The 24,105-nt window shown below is 34.2% G+C and overlaps 1 protein-coding gene across 1 annotated transcript in view; it reads left to right on the plus strand.

The window, feature by feature from the left end:
- LOC144444895 (glycine receptor subunit alpha-2-like) overlaps window positions 1–24,105 on the plus strand; it is a 62,802-nt gene that overhangs the window by 19,060 nt on the left and 19,637 nt on the right. Inside the window, exons 2-3 of the mRNA XM_078134445.1 lie at window positions 6,473–6,630; window positions 12,357–12,424. Of these exons, the coding sequence (XP_077990571.1) occupies window positions 6,473–6,630; window positions 12,357–12,424 (226 nt within the window). The remainder of the gene's footprint in view (window positions 1–6,472; window positions 6,631–12,356; window positions 12,425–24,105) is intronic.

Genomic DNA, 24,105 nt, shown 5'->3' on the forward strand with positions numbered 1-24,105 from the left:
ATTGGTAGAAAAGTGTACTTTTAGTCTTCAACAAGGTAGTAATGTTCACCAATCAGCTTGATAAAATGTTATAAACGTGTATGTCTACATGAGCTACATGATACAGCCTTGTGTGAAATCTATTATTTCCCATGCATGATACAGGACATAAACCAAGGATTTCACATGTTGAAATTACACGTTATTTAAAGTACGCATACATACTAGCAAAATATACTTTCTTGTAGTAGTAACACGCGTGCATCGTTTGTTTAAACGACAACGTTAATTACTCACATTGTTTATGAGGCACACAAACTTGTTCAATACAAAAAATCACACGAACAAACACGCAAAGAAAACAACACACACATTCAGTCATCTATTCACGAAATCATAAATCATACGTAATAAACAACGTTTCTTATTTATTCACATTACTTATTTAGAACACAGGTAATTCTAGATTTTCGATAAATTTAGAAAAGCAATCAAACTGTACAGGGAATGATACTTTATAAGTTATAAAATCGAGCGATGCTATGTTAATGTATCGTGTAATGTGAGTTTTACGTCTGTGCGTTGTTGTTGTTGGGTTGGTTTGTGTGTGTGTGTGTGTGTGTGTGTGTGTGTGTGTGTGTGTGTGTCATGAATACGCAAACAATTTTAAGTAGACTCGGCTCGAACTCGGCCTCGAAACAATCTAACTGAAAAATAATTTTGTACAGACAAAGAAACACTAAGAAATCAAAACAATGTACGAAATCTCGAACTAAGCCCAAAATAACACAGAAAACCTTGCAACACAAATCTAACATTGAGTATACAGTAAAAACCTTTCATACTAATGTCGTGTAAGGTAACAGGGAAAAAATCAGAAATACATCTAGACGAGTAATATGAATGCAAGTCGTCAAAATGAAAAATACTATGAATATTTTAGGATATCTTGTTTCAACAGATCTATATTTCAGCAAACATTGTCATCATGTAGCGTGATGTACCATATATTTATGTTATTTTCAATAGTACAGAACTATTTGACACATTTTCTTATCTAGATACGTGGGAAAATCAGCAACGTTGAGGAATAAATTGAACCAAGGCTTAAAGATAGCTCAGGTATCTATATCATACATGCTTAATCAATAAATTGAACAGGGACCTACGTAATACGTTTACCCATATTCATATCCGAGGGAATATGTTGACCTTTTATAAATTGATTAAAATATACTAGTACAAGCTTCCATGATAATTTAAGTATACGTTATTGCTGATAGCGCTGTGTTCATCGAACAACGCCGTGACTGTATTGACTGGAATTTATCAATGCCTTGAATGGAAATGTTATTAATGTCTTGGAAGAATGTATATTATGTATTATTTGTACATACATACATTTCTTGAGTTGGTATGCCTGCTGTTAGCTTTAAATAATACCCTATAGCTCATCAATGTGTGTTGAAAAGACACATTCCTTTCATGGTTTTGCGGCCTACTGATCAGTTAGACCTCTTTAAAAAAGTCCCATTTTACTTATTAGATGTTGCTATGCCCCTGTTAATATGATTGCTTGATAAGTTCTTTTACTGTCACAGTAATACATATCACATTTTGCTAACATATTGATGGAAAATTCATAGCATACTTTACAGAATACTATAGGCTTCATCAGCAATACCATACAACATTATTCGGCATTTGAAACATTCCTCTGTGTAATATCGTTAATCAAAACTCATAAGTTGGAAGTAGCTTTTGATCCGTACATAGTAACTATGCCTTGCAGAAGGACCTCGTAGGCCATGATTGGAAGAATAGGATGTATTTGCAAAACATAGATCATGATAGTACAAATGGATTTGAACTTTGTGTTGAACATCCACTATATTAGGACAATGAAGTTATGTAAACTATCCTCTTGATGTCACGGATCATATAAAACACTTTAACTTTGAAATTTATATGTGCATCACCAATCATATACAAAGACGTTAAGGTTAATTCATAACGTAACGTTACATTCATCTGAAGCGAAAGCAAATAACACAAAAATCAAATATCAACTTATATTCAACTACATGTTAGCTAGCCCAAATGTCACAAATAATCAAGTCACTGAACAGTGACTTAGATATAGACAATTGCCTGTCTGCAATTGTATGAGCAAATGCGAATGAAAATGATTAAACACTATTGTGGAAAACTACGTTGGATAAATTGAATGACAGAACATTCTTTGCCTTTAAATCCGATCCGTGTTATTAATATCGGAGTACATTGACGTTGGAAACTGATCTTATAGTTGAATTAAGAATGATAATGTGAAATGAGTCAAGCGGACTATAATTGCATTATGATGATATCTCCTACACACATGTAAGGAGACATATTCTATTAAATATCATTTTCTTGAACGAAGTCAATTTAAATATCACCCAGGCAGTTAACAGTTAATTTTAAGTTTTAATTGTCTGGATACAAATGTAACCGTCTGTCTGTCTGTATGTATGTCTGTCTGTATGTCTGTATGTCTGTCTGTGTGTCTGTCTGTCTGTCTGTCCGCCCGTTTGTCTCTCTCTCTCTCTATCTGTTTGGAAGTTCACATTTAATATGACTAAGCATTGAAAATATTATAACTCGACTATATGTTTAGGTGTCGCCATCTAGTTCTATAACATGACTTGTTCTAAAAACATGATATGCAAGTAAAAAGTAAAGATAACTACTAATAATCTTAACATAATCCAAAACTTACATTACTTGCATATGTTTTTAATAATTGTTAACACTATATAACATGTCTTTATTATATTACAATATTTGAAAAATAACAATTCTCGACGGATGCATGGTATGTGAAACTCCGCATGATAAGTTCCGAGCGAATTGTGTGCAAATTTATTTGCATACTTAGCGACGATCTTCATCTTCACACAAACTTTAGTTTATTGGTTGTTTCTGGTGATCCGTGTCTGAGTTTAATGAGACATATCGCGGCGAGACACATGACGACTATACACATGCTGTATAATTTGATATGCCTGGAGAGGAAGATATGTTGAACTTATAGAAATGTTTACTTTGCCGTTATTAACAATTGCTGTTCGATGTGTGTGTGTGTGTGTGTGTATACATTATATATATATATATATATATATATATATATATATATATATATATATATATGTGCGTGTGTGTGTGTGTGTGTATGTGTGTGTGTGTGTGTGTGTGTGTGTGCATAACTGCTATGGAGAGACATATACTTAAAATTAGACAATCAATAAAGGCCAACACGTGTCAGTGTTTCGTAACGTAAACACTAAATGAGCGATTACATCTTAAATCAACTCCATCGGTAAAAAAAAAAGCAGCATATGGCAAATCATATGTTACGCACCTGTCATTGACGCAAGAACTTGACGTATGTGTTCAACGACAAGTCCTGGTGACAGTGCCGAGGCATTCAACTTACGTCAGCACAGGCCTTGTTATGTCTAGTACGGTGTTTATTTTGTCTGGGAATCAGTACTGTTCCTACTTGCGTTTATATGAAGAAAATCAAAGAACATGCAAAACCTACTCTGAACATTAAAATGCTTCGAATCTTGTGTCGCTTACATACGATACGATTACGACCAACGAGTTACTCTCACTTTTATTCAATGTTTCTTGATTCATTTAGAATTATGTCACGTTCAGGCAAATGTTTTATCATTCTTCCATTTCCATATTTAATGTACCGCTGAGGTTACAATTTGTGCAACGGTACGTTATAACATTGGCCAGGCGCCTATTGCAATTACCTTTACAGTAGACCCTTAGGTCTAAATTAGTATCCGTCAACATTATCTAAAGTGGAACATTTCAACTTAACAGTGGAGTTTCATAGAAACATCTTTCTCTCAATTACTTTCACATTTTTATTCATCTATGTCCTAGACTGAGATGATTTATTCACATCAGGGTGAAGCTTCCAGATAAAGACACATCACGTAACATTGTACTTTCGCCTGAAGCGCATGATTAATGGGAGGGTATTAGTCATTTAATATCGGAAGTAATTGATTATGTGAATGGTATGGGTGTCTACTAGTTTATCACCTCCGCGAGATTTTTCAATGAACTCAGCACAGTTCAGATGTAGAGGTGGCGATCAGGCAAAATAACGAAGGTAAAATAGCAAATGAACGATTAGCCGACATCTACATCGGATTTTAATCAGATTGTAAAATTCGAAAGGGTGAAAATGCTGTGCACGAAGTATGTTACAATTTATTTCCAGTCACAACTTCTACATACCGGTATTTATTTATTTATTTATTTATTTATTTATTTATTTATTTATTTATTTATTTATTTATTTATTTGTATATGTACGTTCAGCAAACATGTGATCATATTTTGAAAAATAGCATATACTATTATATAAAACAGACACACATGTCGCACAATATATAAATGTTTTCAGTTATTGTATGGTAAAAATACAGTCTTCGGAATTGAATAGAAAATTCAATTACCTGTGTCAAAAACAATAAAATAGCATGCTACGCCGCATTGAAACTCTTTGAAATTTATGTGTACCTCGTAACGTACACAGTATCCAAAGGTATATACAGGTGAACCTAATTTACAACAAAGAAAATAGAAACGGCTTGGGCTACAAAGTGGAAATTAAATACGAATGGTAAGGTGAACAAAAAGGCCACATATTTTGAGAAGTATTCTTAGCTGAAAGTGACTTTAATATTAGGCAGTGACTTTAAAATGATTAGTGTTACCAGTACAGAACATGCAGTAGACACGATATTTGTTATTGCGAAGTGGACAGAGATTATGTACACCTTGTATGTTTGCCTCTCTATCTCTTTCTGGCTCTCCATTCCTCCCCGTCACATTGTCTCTCTCTCTGTTAGTCTGGCTGGTTGACTGGTCGTCTGTCCGTCGGTTTCTCTCCCTCCCCCTCTCCCCCTCTATCTATCTATCTATCTATCTATCTATCTATCTATCTATCTATCTATCTATCTATCTATCTATCTATCTATCTATCTATCTATCTATCTCTCTTTCTCTCTCTCTATCGTTTTCTCTCAATATATATCTAGACACGTATTGATCGATTTAGATAAAATATTTTATTCGCGATTTTGTTTTGGATAGTAACATGAAGATTTCAATTGTATACTAGTATAAAAGCGACCTTTGGAGGTATTAGAATTTTAAATAAATAAATAGCCATTCAATTCATCGACGTTTTTTTCATACAGAAGTACAGAAGGTGGTTCTATAAATACATTTTAAAACATTTGTATTCTACAAACAGTTAGTGGACAGAGACTGGTTAATTGCTATCAAGCATCGACCTCTTGCAAATTAAATCGTCCTTTTTATGAAGAGTATAAAGCAGGGGAACGTCTGCGCGAATTGGTGGGGGGGGGGGGTTATGTACTCTATCAACTGCCGGCCAGTTTCTTTTAATACTTCATATAAACCATAGATCTAACGTTTTCGTGTCAGGTACACATGTATTAAAATAAAGTAAAGACCATATTTGAACTGAATGCATCCTGTAAGGGCAAAACCATAGATTGTTGGGCCTACACACATTGTTGGAATGTAAAATTCTAAACTATAGCTATTATACACGATGTACCACTTAATTGGAAAATTAATTATATGCAACTATATAAAATTTGAAGCTTGCATAGTTAATACATCAAGCCTTTATATTAAAAATAAGTGATTTTGCAAATTAACCCTATAGCTTATAAGTTACAACAACAAGATCAAAAGGACACATGTACTTCTTTACCATCAATACGTATACTACAATATCTTAAATGTAAAGCTTATCTCCAAAAGATATTGTCTCATTATTTATCAAAATGATCAATGATACAAATTACATATCACAATTAAAAACTACATAAACAACTGCAGCAAACATGTATGATTTGTTATGATTGATGGATGTACCAAGTTAAATGAAATTTGAAATTTGAATCCTTAACAAATAGCCTAAAATCACTAATAATGCAAAGAAGTCATTAAAAAACCCACCCTAAATCAACATGCTTCAGTGAATATGTGTGCTTTGTCATGGTTAATGTATGTGCCAAGTCATATGGAATTTGAACTTTGCATTCTCAAGATGTATCTTATTTATTTAAGTCTTAATTGCTGAAAATCGTTGATTATTCAATTACTTATTAAAAGTAAAAGCTAAATCAGCAAACTTCAAAGGACAGGTGCGCATTATTATGGTTGATGCATGTATCAATTATATTAAGCTAAATCAACAAACTTTTAAAGGACATATACGCTTTGTTATGGATTATGTAAAACTATGTAATAATTTGTCATAACTCCACAGCAATTGTGAACTTCACTTACTCACAGAAACAAATTTACTTTACAAATATATCATTCGTCAATCTTCGTGTGTCATTTTATCCATGATAAAAGTGTTATTTTTTTATCTTCATAGAAATGAAGAGGATACTGATCAATTGCAAACATTTAAGAACGGCGAACCAGTCAAGTACGTGGGACAACCGAGAGAGGTGCCTGAAGACGCCGACCTGAGTAAACTACTCACGGATTTTTTAAACGACCCAAATTTTTCCGTACGCCCCGATGTCAGAGGTTCGTTGCTCCGTTTATATCTTTCCGGACACTGTCCCTGACACTGAACGGATACAATGTGTAATTCTGTTACGTTTTACCATAGAAATGAAACACTATTTGTGTATAAAGACATATGATGAACTTCCTAAGGAAACGTTATTAGTTCTACATGTTTGTTGAAATGCTAAATGCTGTCTTATATATAGCTTCAATTAAGTTCAGTTCAGTAGCAACTCTGATGCGTATGAACAGAATGTATCTTACACTTCAACTTCAACTTAATTTACATTCAAACCTTGTCATCATAACAGAACAGGTTATCAAGACGCTAATGCTCCTATGTTCCTCTACTTGGGCAGGTTTTTATTTGTTATCTAAAATATATTGGGTAAAGTACGATTTTATAGCAAGAAAAGGTCCTCAAGGGCTCTCTGCATCTCAGCAATCGTAACACATGATCCTATCACTCTGCGTAGATAATGGCAGTAAAAAGGATGAATCAATGAATAAAAAAGTGACCAATGATACACTTTCAAATATTAGAATCACAAGGGATACATTAAATACCAGTAAGGAAATTTAAACGGCATGTATTAATTATGTACAATGTCAAATATATAACATGGTTCATATTATAAACAATATATATATACGCCGGTGCATAACAGAAAAACCTCCAAACAGACATGATTACCGATTGCCTGTTCTTATCATCACGTGAAGTTATACAGGAGATGAGTAAAGCAGACTCAAATGATCGCTCAGATATTTCTACTGCCATGGTAACATCACCCGCAAAGGACAATTATGTTGGAGGGTAATGTAGCAAGATAAAAAACTAAACAGCTAGACACTCATAGATTGGTCTATAATCGTCTATCTCGTATACCAGTCTAAAAACACTGATTGCATTATCGTAGTGAACAGACTTCATAGCTTTGACTTATGATCGATAATTCATTGAATAATTATTGGTGGATGATTGGTTGAATGATTTATTAATTTATTTAGTCAGTTAGTGAAGGAACTTCATCACATCCACTGTTATGGTTGCTATTTTTCTTCACGGAGAGTTTATGTTTCAATAATATCCATGCTAAACCACTTACGTACAACTTGCACGTTTGTGCATCTCTTATGTAAATTAGGCATTAATGGAATACAAAGTGTGTTTTCTGGCAAATCAGAAATTCTAATTACTTTGTGGATTAAAACCACAACAAAACCTATTATATTATTGTAAATACAGCGTGCGCACACAAAAAAAAACCTTGTGTTAAAAGTTCTTACGCTATGACCGGAAAACAGACTGATTTAAGAACAAGTGGCTCCCCCTTATAAGTCGAATCAGCAGTTTGTATCGATTTAATACAGTATGTGTATCGAGTGGTAACTATTCATTTCATACATATATAAAATGGTGCATTTTGACGTTGTAAACCCCATTATACATTATATATCGATTTTGAGATGTTGTAATTGTGAACATATATCATCTTGAATCTACAAAATCATAATCGAAATTTGTATAATGAATACGATCGATTGACACACTGTTAGGCTTTTTGCCTTAAAACTATGGTTAGATGATACGGAATAATTGAAAACAAGACGGTTAGTTTAAATCTGATTCTAATCACAGCAATTCAAGGGAATATCATACAGACTGACGTCACCAACCATTACTGATTGCTCCGTGATTACATCTTGACAAAACGAAAGAAGGATGATCATGGGCTTGAATAAATGTTTAACCTTTCGTGACCGACTTGCACAGCTTGTGTCGATACTGACGTAGATAAAACTTCTATCATGTTTGAGAAAGTGCTTTTTTAACGTTTCACACTTGTCACCGGAAGTTTATAATTATACGGTGATTATCTAAACATGTTATAAACCAACCTATTATCGAAGTTATTCCGAGACTAAAACATGTAACTCCGTTACCTCGGCCTGCCACTGTTAGCAGGTGTTACAGGTGTTGCTGATTACGTACTGCAATACCAAGTAAGCTATATCAAAACAGATGAACGATACTTTACATGGTTATAATTCAACGTACCATGATGTCATTGTCGGTTATATCTGTTTGTGCTTTTTCCAGGCATCTCATATCCGTGTCAATTTAACACAACGGGTTATTTTTTATCGTTAGTGATTTGTTTTAATAGGTAGTTGACTGTCTGACACTAGTATTTAGATAATGGTGCAAATTACCTCTCCACTAATCTACGGGAATGTGCTGATTACTGTCTCATTTGCTTCAGTATTATCAGTTACAATGTTCTCAAAAGTGTAATTGCTTCGTTGTCTCAAGTGTCAAATGTCATTGAAAGCAGCAAGATGACTCAATATGAGACTAATGCCATTATTAGGCCCAAGGGAAAATGTACAATTAGGAAGGTGACATCAGGTCATAATAGTTCGCCTCTATTTGAAACCCAACCATTAAAATGGCACCAACTGAAACACATGATAGTTAGTAAGTACTGTACATATATTCCGTTCAGATTTTTAATTCTAAAATACCAAACTTGCTATGTGACCTGCCGTTATTCCACTCACCTCCGTCCGACACGCCCCCCCCTCTCTCTCTCTCTCTCTCTCTCTCTCTCTCTCTCTCTCTCTCTCTGTCTCTCTCTGTCTCTCTCTCTCTCTCTCCTCCCTCCCTCCCTCCCTCCCTCCCTCCCTCCCCCCCCCCCCCCCTCTCTCTCTCTCTCTCTCTCTCTCTCTCTCTCTCTCTCTCTCTCTCTCTCTCTCTCTCTCTCTCTCTCTCTCTCTCTCTCTCTCTCTCTCTCTCTCTCTCTCTCTCATTAAGTGGTTTTCATTGCAGTTCCGCAGAAGAAAGTGGATTATAGACTGAAGTATTTAGTGGTTAGTGATAAATAATCAATACGTTAGTACTCTCGGGGACAATTAGGGAATGAAAATATTCAACTAGCAGCGTTACATGAGAATATTGTTTATTTAGAAATTCTAAACAAACACAGCTGTTTCTCAAAGAACATCGTTCCTTGAAGCTTAGAATAATTGTCGTAAGACGGTCAATGTAAGGCTTTAATGCAGACTATAATCTTTGGTATAAGGTATATTCAGTGTTTCCAATACTCTATACATCCGAGCTCTAGTGGTCATTATCATAAAGTATTGATGGTGTGTGAAGAATCGATTGTATTTGTTGATGCCAATGGGTAATGTGTCAGAAATCATGTTGTAGAATTCTAGAGTGTGTAGATATGTGATTAAATTCTCATCTCCGGAGGGTTACATGTGAATGCAAATGATCAAAGTAAACCTGACTTTTATCCTAATAATCTTCAGGTAACTCACTCACATCTTGTTCCGTCATCTTTTATGAACACCTAGAAGCTTCCTAGGTTTTCTAAAGTCTTTCCTGACACCTGTCAGCTAATGCCCACCCATGTGGAAAAAAGTTTCGCTGTCTGTGCATCATTTATTGTTTTGAGCACACCACAAACGGCGCGACGTTAAACGTTTATCACGTTCTGACACCGTCATTCTATTAGTTTTAGATTATTTGATTGGTTTGTCTGCCACGACTTGAGTATGGCTACGTCATCACACAGTTTTTGCTGTGTAGAATATGGTCACCTGGTCTCTCTCAAGGCTACTATCACTGTTAAATCTGGCGACTTGAGTACTGTTCCACAGAGTTTCACTATATAGACCAAAGTAAAGTGTGTTATCTGATCATATGACCTTTACATACTAAGCAAAATTGAGAGAGAGAGCATAACAATAAAGTCTTGGTATTCGACTGGTTAAAGCGAAAGGCTAGGAACCTCTATATCATCGGTTAGAGTTTCACCGATGGTGTTTTTTTTTCTGAATGGATAAAAAGTAGAATGTACACGTTTTTATACAGTTATAATTAATTTCTTTTATTATTCGATATATATAATTTAATAGCGTTTACACGGAAGAGTGACACCTGTGCATCAGTACTAAAGCTTTGACGAACATGCTAACGATTACAATCATTCTGTAGTTGTCTGGTGTCAATCGCTCAGATAAAAAAAAACATTGAATGGGGAAAGGTTCCACACAATGTAGAAGGTATGAATCAATAGCTGAATGCGAGGTATAATCATGAGAATCGAAAAACATTGAGAGAATAACGCCAACACATTGCAATTGAGAACTCTATACCCAGAGTATTAGGAATAGATTGAGGTGATAAAATTTACATTCAAAGTTTGGACATTTCATCCCTTTGTACGAATGTCAGGCATTGACGGTTTACTGTGAATACATTGAATCTTTTATAAAAGATATGAAATGATAGTTATAAGTTGTATAAGTTTGCAGTATGCCACACGTATCACATAAACAGTAATGCATTATACGAAGGGAAGCGTGAAAAGGCTTTAAACATTAACTCAACGTTCATGTAGAACGCCAGATTTGTTTTAACAGGCGTCATATTTGTTTGTTTTTAGAAATGACACGTTCTTGACGAGAGAGAGAGAGAGAGAGAGAGAGAGAGAGAGAGAGAGAGAGAGAGAGAGAGAGAGAGAGAGAGAGAGAGAGAGAGAGAGAGAGAGAGAGAGAGAGAGAGACCGTTGTTACTAAAAAAATATGAACAGGTTTATCTTATTCTAAAGTGATGCTTCGAAAGTTTGCTGCGGATGTGGTAAAGAAAAGAATTCCGCTGTGGTATATACATCTTACAAAAAGTAATATGTGATGTACACTAATAGTAGATTCCGTATACTTCCCCAAAATACGTCAACCTGTCGAATTACCACAATATACTGCTGTCTTAATTGAATTAAATCTTTTGAACTCTAAACTGACTATGCCTATGTGACTATACATATAACATATTTATTGCTCACACGCATTCAAAATACATACGTCATGAGGTCAGGGGTCAAGAATTAATAAGACTGAAACCATAAAGGAAATGATTGACGATCAAAAACAATTATAAAAATTGTGGACACTCAGCATCATAGCTGTAAATATATATGAAATAAATCATAGCAAATATAACGGTAGACGAGTTTAATTAAAAACGAATGTGATAACTATTTGAACTATTGCAATATTAATGACAGTTGTACATTTAACTCTATAGGTATTTCTCCGACTAAATGCCGATACATGCTATATAATGCTGTACAGTAAACCAAAAATTGATAACTTTTTGTCATTTGACAAATCAGTTATTTACTTTGAAAGGGAGAATATGGGTAGATTTTACCCCCAACAACGTATGGCACTTTTGTGGTGATATTATTGTATGGATAACTTTACTTCTACGGTTTACGCAGTTTTATATTATATTTTCTAAGAACACAGCATGGGCTATGATAGTCGTGTCCATTCAATCTCCACTCTTACTGTTACTTGTCCACTTGAATATCACGACAGCTGAATCATACAAGTATTTTGAATTTTTCAAATGGCAAATTGCTTTTGAAGTAGTCAGAATTATACATTCAAAGATTTCGCAATGAGAGTTAAAGATCACATTCGCATTTCAGACTATATTGAATAAATCGTACAATTTACATTTAAGTAATCAGGATATCTGAATGTAGAGGAAGCAATTAGTAATTTCACTTCTAGCGTATATCAATTCTACAATTCCCTATGAACAGATTCATTAAACATAAGGCCATTTACACAGAAAATCCATACTTCATTATTTGCTTTACTACATGAGCTATACAGCGAATAAAAGTGTCTTTTTATTCTTTCGTTTCATTTTCTTCTAGGACCAGCCGTTAAAGTACTGTGTGGGCTCTACATTTGCAGTTTCGATTCAATATCAGAGACTAGTATGGTATGTAATTTCTCAGATTACTCAAATGTTCACAGTGCATTTATTGTATATATCATTTTATATGCTACCTATATTCCATGTGCAAAGGAGATGATAGTCCAGTTCAACCATGCATAGATCACATGTCAAGCGTTAATATTATCTGTAGCATATTAGTAGCATGATGATGAAAATAAATCATAAACAGGAGTCATTTTATACGAAAATATTAATCATTTTATGATATCGCGGCTTAGATATAGTGATAGCTGCATTGCCTTACAGTATGGATAACATTCCTCCAATATCAAAATCGTGAACAAGGTTATCGTCGCCAATGACAACAAGCCATAAGGCTGAAATGTGTGTATGCTTGTGTGTCTGTGTGTCTGTGTGTGTCTGTGTGCATTTAGACAGACATTTTAATTATTTGAACTAAGAAAACTAATTGTATGCTCGCTATCAGAATCTCTGAACCTTTTACATAGTAAAACTGATGTCATCATTTGAGATATATTCGTTTTATGCATTGATATTATGGAAGATAAGTTCAGGTACCATACAACATAATTACTAATCATGTAATCCTTTCCCATTAGATGAGTTTGATGAATTCTACCATTCTACAATCCAAGCTATTCCAGTTGAGCTTCATGCATAAACAATACCTCTACGCTTGAATTATTGTATACGAAAGATACATAATTAATGTTGCATATCCGAAGACTCCATGGTCATATGGTTATTAAACTAAAAGTAAACATCATCTTTGGGATAAAGTATATTGTCTGTAGGCGTACCGGGTGGGCAACCTTACATAGTATTATATACAATGATAGTAAAATGAAAGAATGAGTGTGACAGAGCCTACATCAGACTATGAAAGTTGTTGAAATCTCCATGTTGTAAAAATGACTTTAATTATAACCTCCAGTCCTGTTATTAAGATAATTACGATCCATATCAAGAGTATTTTTTCTTCAATAACTAAAGCATGGAGGGCTAAATCAAATCAGCAAGTCTTATGTTGCCAGTTGCCAGATGTTTAACACTGCTGCATGCTGGACTGAAATATGATGTGCTTACACATTTATCATACTGACATTCCATTTATAGTGTGTTCAATGCCCATGGTATACAAATTCTCATGCGACTAAATATTTATAGTCCAGTGAATACAGTGGTAGGTGTTGAAAGGCCACAAATATGTCACAATGTGAGACATGTATCGATTTACTTTTACGTGCATTGAGTATACTTTATCAGTATTCGGAAATTGGAAAGACCTCTCGTTTCTTTCATGGCAATGAAATGTATAATTCGGACTGTGGATATGACTTTGTAGATCTAAGTTTTATACTCATTCCAATTTTGCAAAATTCGGTTCCAATTCCAGTCTTTTATTGATGAAATGAAACAGAAATTGTGGTCATAACGGTTCAAATACTGCGAGATGTGTAACATATGTGAGAAGTTGACGATTCAAGTAGAAATGATTGGCATATGAATTAAAAAATATTATTGGAAGATATTTCTTTTTCTAAAACATGACACTAAATAATCCATACATCAATGCGTCTGAGAGATGAAATACGAATTCAATTTGGATCACGTATAAGGGGAAATTGGCCTATATAATTTGATATCAAAATAATAGGTTCATAATGAACTTCGCGTATCATCCTGAATGCAAGGTAATATAAAACATACATATATCCAAACATTCACCAATATGATATAGTATGAGGCAGAGAAAAACACTGTGATATATATTGTTTCTTTATCATACCCTAGTTATTCTCTTTCCGTACAAAATGGCTTCTTCTGTGGACTTTTAATCACGATTGCTATATATACCGCCATCATTCCATCAATCTGTGTATTAATTGGATTTGTCTTCGATAAAATTAAGTGTCCCACTTAAATCGTCAATTTTAACAATAGATAGTGATAGTTCATAAACATAATTTATGAACTATCAGTATCTTTTGTTAAAATTGATGATCTTAAATGTTCATTTTTTTTGCAAATTGTATATTGTCAGTGATAATTATATAATCGACGTATATATAATATTAGTTTGATAGCACCGGTTTCAGGTAAGCGTAATAATAATTTGTACTATTCGCTGTTCTATAGCCTAAAGAATGCAGACGTTACATTATGGATAAGCAACAAACTGATATAATATCCTGTAGTCGCAAAGGGTGATTTTAAAAATGAGGAATATCCACGTAACCATTTGTCTGCTTCCGGCAAATCTTTGTTCGAAACTTTTGATATTAAAGAGATCATGATAAGATTAAAAAAAATTAGCTTGAATGCTCACCATATGTTGGTTTTATTGTACCAAGAAAACTCATTAGAGATTCTTTATTAAAGTAAGCGGATCTCATTTTGGCTTAAATTGAAAGAACACTGTTTAATGAAATCCTTTCCAGCGTTCAATCTTTTCATAATATCCTTTCGCCGAAATTTCTATCGAAAGACATAAATTTGTCTGTTTATCTATGATTTCTATGGATGTAATTTCCTGCAACACAATCCAAATGTGTGTGAATGATGAAACGAACGGCAAAACCCATATCTTTAGGAGATGCTATGGATGAATATGAAGATCAGAAAAACTATAAATATGCAAGTTTTAGTTTTTAACTATGTTCTTACAACATGATAGATGCCAGTTTAGTTGTTGTCTTCGGGTTTACGTCAATCAAATTGGTTTACCATTTTTCTGTTCTCGACTGAAATAAATAGCTGTCATTATTCACTAATGCTCTATGGATTTTCTGGAATTAATTTGAGTATAAATGTGAACATCTGCTCCATTAGCCGACGGATAATTTCTTCTATAATTTGGAAAGTATGTATTCACCTAGAATTTACAATAAGCGTAGCCCAAAAATCCAACCCTGTTTATTTGTAAATTAGAAATTATATTTGTCTATTTAGAAAGAAACATTTCAAACAAAAAAACAGGTAATCCATGTGGTCATGTTAAGAATAACTGGAATGGCACTGGCATCAACGTTTTTCAGTTACAAGAACAATGTGACCATAACTGAAGTTTGAAACATTTTGGCTCAGCTGTTCACTCGATAAAATATTTAAACTCTTAACAAATTAAACCCAATACTAACTGTCTACATACTTCCCTAACTTTAAATTTATACAATATTTCATCTTTATCTGTCATAACTGTCATAATTGTATGTGAATGAGCGTATGTCACGAACTTTAGAATGAAGCAGATTAAATCTTGTTGTAGAAGGGGTCATATACATGATAAAATGAAATATTTTACTCAAGGCGTAGTGACTTTGCTGACTAGTTTTAAACTTAAACATGTTTTAAATATATTAAAAAGCAGTAGCGAGCCAAACTTTCTATGTTAATCCTGTGGTAGACACGCCATAGGGGAAGGCATTGTGCGTTCAAACATGATGTTATCTTTTTTTTTCAATCTATTTTGTAAGTTATCAACATCATCACCTGAGGACATCTTTTGTTGGAATGGATTGATATCCTAATTATTTGTCGATACATTATTTTTTCTATCTATTCACTACAACCTACTGCTCATGTTGATAATTTGAGTTGAAAGGAATGGAATTGTTGTGTAGTAGCAACTAATGATCGGGAGTATGGTATGGACAAGCCTGTGATTACGCATATGACGTCTAAATTAGCTTATACAATAATTAAGTAATGTTTCTAGGAAGAAGTTTCTTTACGGTTTGTTCGCTTTGATGTTGTCTAAAATTAGACTACATAAAGTTGGTGCCGAGATTGCAAAAACGCACTCTGGCATTTACCTCATAATCTGTCTACGCTTAGGACACTACTGGTGAGATCAGAGAAGAAATGATAAATTATCGGCAACTGTCATCGTTTTGTTTTAAGAGACATGTGCCAATTTAAGCCTCTTTTATCAGAAAGCTTACCTTTACAAAATTAAAATCATAACAAATGGTACAAGCAACTGTTGGCACTAATCCCCTTGAAATACCTTCATCTTTGGGATATTAATGTTTAGCAGTTGTTGACATGAATTTTTATAATTTAAAATTTAAAATTTTCTCATATCACATTATCTTTATAATAAGTATTCCGGTGTACAAGCTAGGTCACTGGCCTTTCGGTACATGACTTATAAAACAATTACAATACAAGATCAAAGATGTCAAATAATATCAGGAATATCTTCATTGTCTTATGTCACTAAAATAAAACAGTTGTTGTGGATCTTTTGTGGAAGTGTCTCTGTGCTCTTGGTATCCTGAACATTTAGTTGCAATGAACCAGATTTCTTCTCATAGTTTGGCAAACAAAGTCGGGTCACGAAATACTACTTTAGCTTGTACGGAAACGTAAGGACTTATACAGTCATTAATTTTACCAAAGTACAGGGAAGGTGAATCGATATAGATGTATACAGATAACACGAGTAATGCAGCTCGTTATTGTTACAACCATCCCTTATCTCTTACATAGAAGTGGATAACTTTGATATAATCCAAATATTCCAAAAATACGAATCTTCTCAAAAAAATAAAAGTTTAGGGACGACATAGAATGAAAAGATAAGCTATTATTTGAATAATGTTTCCATATTCATATATTTCATTGTAATTGTTTATCAATATTGTTGTCCAATTATAATCATTACATTTTACATCACATTGTTAACAGTGGGAATTTTATGGTCATAGTAGTGTTGTTTTGACACTCGGTTTCTTTCCTTTTGCCTGAATAAACAATTTAGTGAACACACAGCCGAATGCTATAGTTGAAATATAATTTTTACCTAATAAAACGGTTTTTTGTCAACAAATATTTACAGTAATTAACGTCTGAATACTAGGTGGTTGCTATGATGACTTTAGACGATGAAATTTGATTAAAATAATTTAAGCTTACATTTGAAAGTGTGGACGTTCAAGACGTAGATATATGTTGAGGCATCTTCCCCATCGTTTCAACCATGCTCTCAATTTCATTTAAAGAACACTTTTTAAATACTCTGAAGCTGTTTTATGGAACAGTCTACCAATACATATTAAGCAGTGCAAAACAATTTGTACTTTTATAAATACATACATAAATCATATTATGTAAGAAAGGATGACTTCCAATATGGTGTAACTGGATGGCGGTACAAATGTGTCTATTGATATTGTTGCTTTTTCATCTTGTCTTGTTAAACGTTGCTTTTGAATTTCCGCAATGTACATGCTCTTCTCTCGTCAATGAATGTTTGTTTGCATTATTCTGCTTGACAGTATGTATATGTGTTAAACTTATCGTATTTACTCAAGTAAATGATTCTATAACAGCATTTGCTTTCCATGATACAGTCGGGAAGGCAAGCACGCCTTTGATTTCGTAAACACACTTGATTTGTTGAACGTTGCTTTCGTATTGTTTGTAATCTCTTTTTGTTTGGTATGTGATGTTTTTTTTGGTGTGTTGTAACAGGGCCCAGGTGGAAATCAGCTTTTGATGTTTCCTGGCTACCCTATTCTTAAATAAATTTTACTACTACTACCTCGGTGCGCCTCAGACAAAATAACGGACGGGTTAACCACAACTGTTAAAAACAGTAAATGTCCTCTGACGTGTACTATAACTATCAGATAACACCTCCTGGTCTATTTTTGGTTATTATTTTCTTACACCATTTGGATATTTTGCTGATAAAAAAGCAACAATTCAAAAATGCTTGGATAACAATTATTATTGAAAAAGATAAACAAAACTTAAAGAAAATGTAAACTCAAAATAGATCTAAAGGTGTTAGATATATCTACGTTAGTAAGTATTCTAGCTTGTTACGAGAACTGTTTTTGCTATTATTCAAATCCATTAAGAATCTTTGAAGTGAAATATGCTGGCCAAGGGAATGGTGACAGCGATTGGTTTTCTACATTGCAAAAGGGTTTTAAATGTTAGAATGAAACACGTATAAAATAGCACGAATACATAATTTGTCGAATGCAATCTTATTTATCACAAAAGTGAAAACACAACAGTTGTGAGCGTTTAAACAATAATTAAGTCGTTAGTTATGGTATTCCAAACACTTAACCTTAATGACCTCAAACAGTTATTGTAACAAGTAATAGGTTTTCAATTACTTCAATTGCTTTAACTCAATGCAACAGTTCCTTTCAATATATGGTAACGAGTCTATTCTTGCCCCGTTTTAATGCAATCTGCGTTTCCATAATAACTTCCTTCCATGATGCACTCAAGTAATCAAGGTAGAACACCCATTTTTCATATGAGTATGATATCATCTTGTTTATATCCCGAGAGTGCATGCTCCAAATGCACGTCGTTAGTGTTTCAGCTGCATCATGGACGTTAATGCTATGTCTAATACTTTCTTGGGTTTAATATAAATACGTCATTAAAATGGCACTGTACTGTGAGTATATGTACGCCCAAGTATACACATGGCATCTGCTATGTGAAACGTACAGGGTTCGCAGTGTCGACGATAACATGTACGTATCCAACCAATCTACCTGTATGCAAAATAACGGAAACTACAATCACGAACATTAATGTCATGTATGTCGCATTCTCATTCAGTCAGCTAACCGATTCTTTGGTCAGCTTGCATAACAAGCGCAGTGACATAACTTGATCATTTCCAACTAAACCCCTTATTTTACGAGCTCTTCAAGTACAAGACAGTGTGTTCCTTTTTAGGCAGAATATTTGCCGACATAGTAACGATGGTCTTTTTTATGCAACATTAGTCTTGATTTTACTTTTATGTTTTACCTTTTGCTTTACCTGATATAAAGATTAACCCAAATACAAGACTTTACATGATAATACAAGTAGTGCGTGAGTTTTCCAATGTATGAAAAGTAGATCTACAGAAATACCTTTAGAAAAAACTTACTCAAAACTAGTTACGTTATCAATTACCAACACTATTCTAGTGACATCTGCTCTTTATCTTTTAATTGACTTCCGTGCCTGTCAATGCAATAGAGTACCACTTTCTCTCCAGGCGATATCTTCCCATCCTTAAAGCATGGGATTTACCCAAGGTTGTATTTATTTTCTAACGGACATTACCCTTCCCCTGTCATCAATCTTCCTGTCGTTACAACTTAGTCATCTTTTACACAGGAGACACATTTACTTTTTGCAGGATTATGCATCCTGTATGTGGTGAGTGATATTTTATGGGTACTTGTGGGAAAGCTGCCTCTTTTATGCTTTGTTTTCCGCCTCGTCCGTCACTGTCAATAAGGTGGCTCCACCGTAATCTAACATAGTATCAAGTATACGTAATAATCGCGAATGTTGGGGATCAAGTGTAGATGATAAAGCTGACTGGCATTAATTTCTGCTCACGACAATGAGAATTGGAAATCATTCAAATTGACAATGTGGATGTCGATATTTGTAATCATGACCTTGCCATTTAGAAGCCTTGCTTTGAAATGATTAATCATGTATATGAAGAGTGTATGGTAAACGACGGATGGGGCACCATGGGAACTCTACATTCCCAGTCACAAGGCACAGCATGACATGACATGACATTCGAGGAAAGATCAAGATCAATACTGAAAATTCAAACCCATTTTTGCCGTAATTATTAGAGCAAATATGACTCTCAAAAATCATAATCATCGGTGTACCATATATATATATATATATATATATATATATATATATATATATATATATATATATATATATATATATATATATATATATATATAACTCGGTGAGTATCAATCTGCTAAGATTATATATATATATATATATATATATATATATATATATATATATATATATATATAATATATAGTCTAGATCTCATGAGGAGGTCGTCAACGAATCAACTCCGCGCCAAATGTTCTTCAATATACTGTGGTCACACTCTTGACAGTCAATACTAACATCAATCGCGTTATCAATATGTGAATCATTGGCTACAAACTGGAGAGCGAAACATAAATGCAGCTGGGGTAACATGATATATCTAACATATGCTCATAGACAAGGTTTCATACCAAAGTTCTTTCTAAGGAGTTCATTCAATAGTAGCTAGTTATATCGAATGGAATAAAAAATAAATCAATTTTAGTGAAATACTGCTCGGTGAAACTTCCAATGTCGCCATATACCATACGTTAGATTACGATTTGAGTGGCACGCGTCAACTGATATATGTCATATGCAAACTTTGACTCTGTATAGGGGAAATTAGCAGGGTGCAGTTTGAACAGGATATCAGGTTGATCTGCTGGAAAGTAACTTTAAAACAAAAATAATAAGGTAACAAAGGCGCAATGTCATTTAATGGAATAATAGCAAACATCACTTATCGGGAAAGAAAAACTTACATTACTCTTGGCAGCTGCCATTTCGGATCAATTAGTTGTGCAACAAATATTCTAAATCTCTTAAGGTTCAGAGCTAAACATTCTTACTATTTTATATTTTATTTGTCTATTTCCTCTTTCCCAAGAAGAATGTTATGCAGTATATAAGTAATGGAACGACCGGCTCCAATGTAATTTTGTATGTAATGACTATGATAAAGTCATATTAACAAACACTAGCTAACATTGCAATTACAATATATTATCAAAATGTTATGTTAACCCGACCATCATATACAATGGGAGACAACCTGTGCCAAGTTTATGTAGGTAGATAGGTAGATAAGTAGGTGGGCGGTTTGGTGGATGGATGGTTGGTTGGATGGATGGGTGGGTGGGTAGGTGGTTAGTTGCGAGGGTGGGTAGATGGATGGATGGATGGATGGATGGATGGATAGGTGGATTATGATGCATGGTGGATTGATGAATGCAAACATATAAACAAACAAAGTGATTCCGTGTATACGTACATGTACGCAGTCTAAGGGTGACTTTTTTAACCGTCGACGTGGGAAGGGGGTGGAATTTCCGCAATGTACATGCTCTTCTCTCGTCAATGAATGTTTGTTTGCATCATTCTGTATGACAGTATGTATATGTGTTAAACTGATCGTATTTACTCAAGTAAATGATTCTATAACAGCATACAGCATTTTCTTTCCATGATACAGTTGGGAAGGCAAGCATGCCTTTCATTTCATAAACACACTTGATTTTTCTGGAACATATAATTTAAGTTATGTATTCATAGAAATGTTATTGGAACTAAATATGAATATACATACAGTGAAACGTTTTATGTTAAGAGTAAGCTTAGTTTTTGTTCATTTTATTCGATTTCAAAATGAACAGCTAGCACATGCGAACCTGTGGGGCAATGTCAATCATCATTATATTGAGCAGGGAATAAATGATCTAGGTCAATACAGAGATTTGATTGCATGTTGAAATTTTAGTAATACACGTGCCACTTGTCTCAAATTGGAAAGTTCCCTAGGGCTATTTAACCTATAAGTTGTTGGTTGAGAATCTATTTGTAGATTTCACGCCTGGGAACAAAGAATTCTCCATTTCCCCTGTTCGTCCATGCCCCAAAAAACCTTATAATGTAAGTGCCATTTTTCATCGTTGTGAAAAACAATAATGTCGCTCCATTAACTTTTACTCTTATTCATATAGTCGCCAAGGTTTTCATATTGAATTTCAATAGTTAATTAGGGAACCCTCTGCAGCGTTATTCAACTGTAATCAGCTGGGATCGCTTGGAAATTGTATTGGTTATTCATTGCTATTCTACACAATTACGTTTGAAAAGAATTCCTTGTTATTCTACAATCTATATAGCCCCGTTTCTTAGAAATCACCAAACAGTATCTGTATGTCAGAAAAACGTCTGGTATGGTTGTTATCACGACGCTTATGCGTGTAACAACGTTGTCCTCGTCATATGTAGTAAGCGTGTCATTGACTCTAGTTCATTGTCTATAAATTGGACTGACCTTCATAAACATATGAGACTGGTCATAAGTGGCATATGATTAAATTCTAAACCATCTCTGGGATTGCTAAGTGCAATGTTGACATATGTGCTACGACTTTACAACGGAGAGATTAATTGGGTGGAGTATGATGTACTGAAACGATAAGTTAATTTATTTTAATGATTACATGTACAAAGTTAGCGATATGATTCAGTTGATGGACTCTAGATTCGAAAATATACACGCAGTACATTGAATATAACTCTCGGTTATTCAAATCCGAAAAAAATATGACTGTACGAACACAAGCAGGCGGCCTAAAGGAAAATAATATACTCTAGCGATGTGACCTAGACTGTTACACGTAGTTAGGAATACGATTGTTGATGGAATATTGCAATGGGGAATGAAAATTTTGCAGAAAACAATGCTAATGTACCATGAGGCAATATTGGTATGCAGCTTGGCTAAAAGAATGATAACCTACTTCCAATATGAATCGTTATTTTCATGGAAGAGACACAATAACAAACCTTTGCTATTCACGTTTATTTTCTTACTTTTTTGTGAACAAACTTCTTCTACGCGGTAGTATGACTGCAGCGAACTAATTACCATTATGTAAGATTTTAGCCATTCGTTTCAAAGCTAAGAAGTAAATGCATGAAAAACATTTATTCCGTTTTCATTATTTTGTTAATTTCCCCTTGGCATGACCTTTGATCATTAGCCAACATTGCAAGCCCGTCGCAATTATGATAACAGCATATGTGTTTTTAGAAGAGCTACAACTACTCGCCATGGATATGACGCTCGGTTCTGAGTCCTTTGACCTCGAATGTTACACCTACGTGTGTAATCTCGTAGAGTGTGTGCACCTTGTCATTCTAAAGGTGATTATCAGTGTAATCATCAAGAAAATTATGCACGTCTTCTGTTTACTTAATTACCGGCGGCTCATTGCCTGAATACTGATTTTGGCGCCTATCTTGAGAGCTGATGATTGCAGACTTCCGAGTCCGAGTTCCAAATGGATTGAATTTACTGTGTATACATTCTAAGCCTATTTTAATCCTACTTTTTGGTCCAATTTTCTCTCTTCACTCTTGGAAGTGTAATCGAAAGTAGAATCCTCTTAACAAACAGACTATTTCCTATTCACTATATTAACCACGCTAAAATGCGACAGACTGAGTAAATCATGTTTATGTAAAAGTAAAGGCCTATTTAAAGTTTAAACATGACATCACACAACTTTCCCTTTATTTCCATTGTGTCACATACAGTGTGTGGGTGCGCGTGCACTATATATATGTTTTTGTGTATCTGGCTATCACAGTGTCTTTTGTGCCTGGCTGTTTGCTCGTTACCGCATGTTTTCGCACATATTACACATATCAATATTCAACCACAAAAATGAGAGAATTGGAGTGATGTTCAAACTTTTGACATCGTTACAGTATTGTCACCATAGTTTCTGTTTCGAACACCTTGTTTATTTATCGGGGACCGGATCATTTTGATATGCGGTATGAACTTAAGGTGGTGATATATAAGATAAAAACATCTGAATTACAGCTTCGGATAAAAGAAGTGTAGATATCCTGGTCTATATAAGCCATTACAAAGTCACTCACACAATTAAATAACATTTATGCGGGCAACTTGCAGCTAGTTGTGAACAACCCAATGTTTTTATTAGATTAACGTCCTTGTATAACACTCTGGATAATATTTTGTAAGTTATATGGTCGGCAAAGTTTCGCAAATGCGGTAAATAGAAAGTTATTTGGCAGGTCTTAGT

This window comes from Glandiceps talaboti, chromosome 13, assembly GCF_964340395.1.
Source record: "Glandiceps talaboti chromosome 13, keGlaTala1.1, whole genome shotgun sequence".
In the NCBI taxonomy this organism is placed as follows: Eukaryota; Metazoa; Hemichordata; class Enteropneusta; family Spengelidae; genus Glandiceps; species Glandiceps talaboti.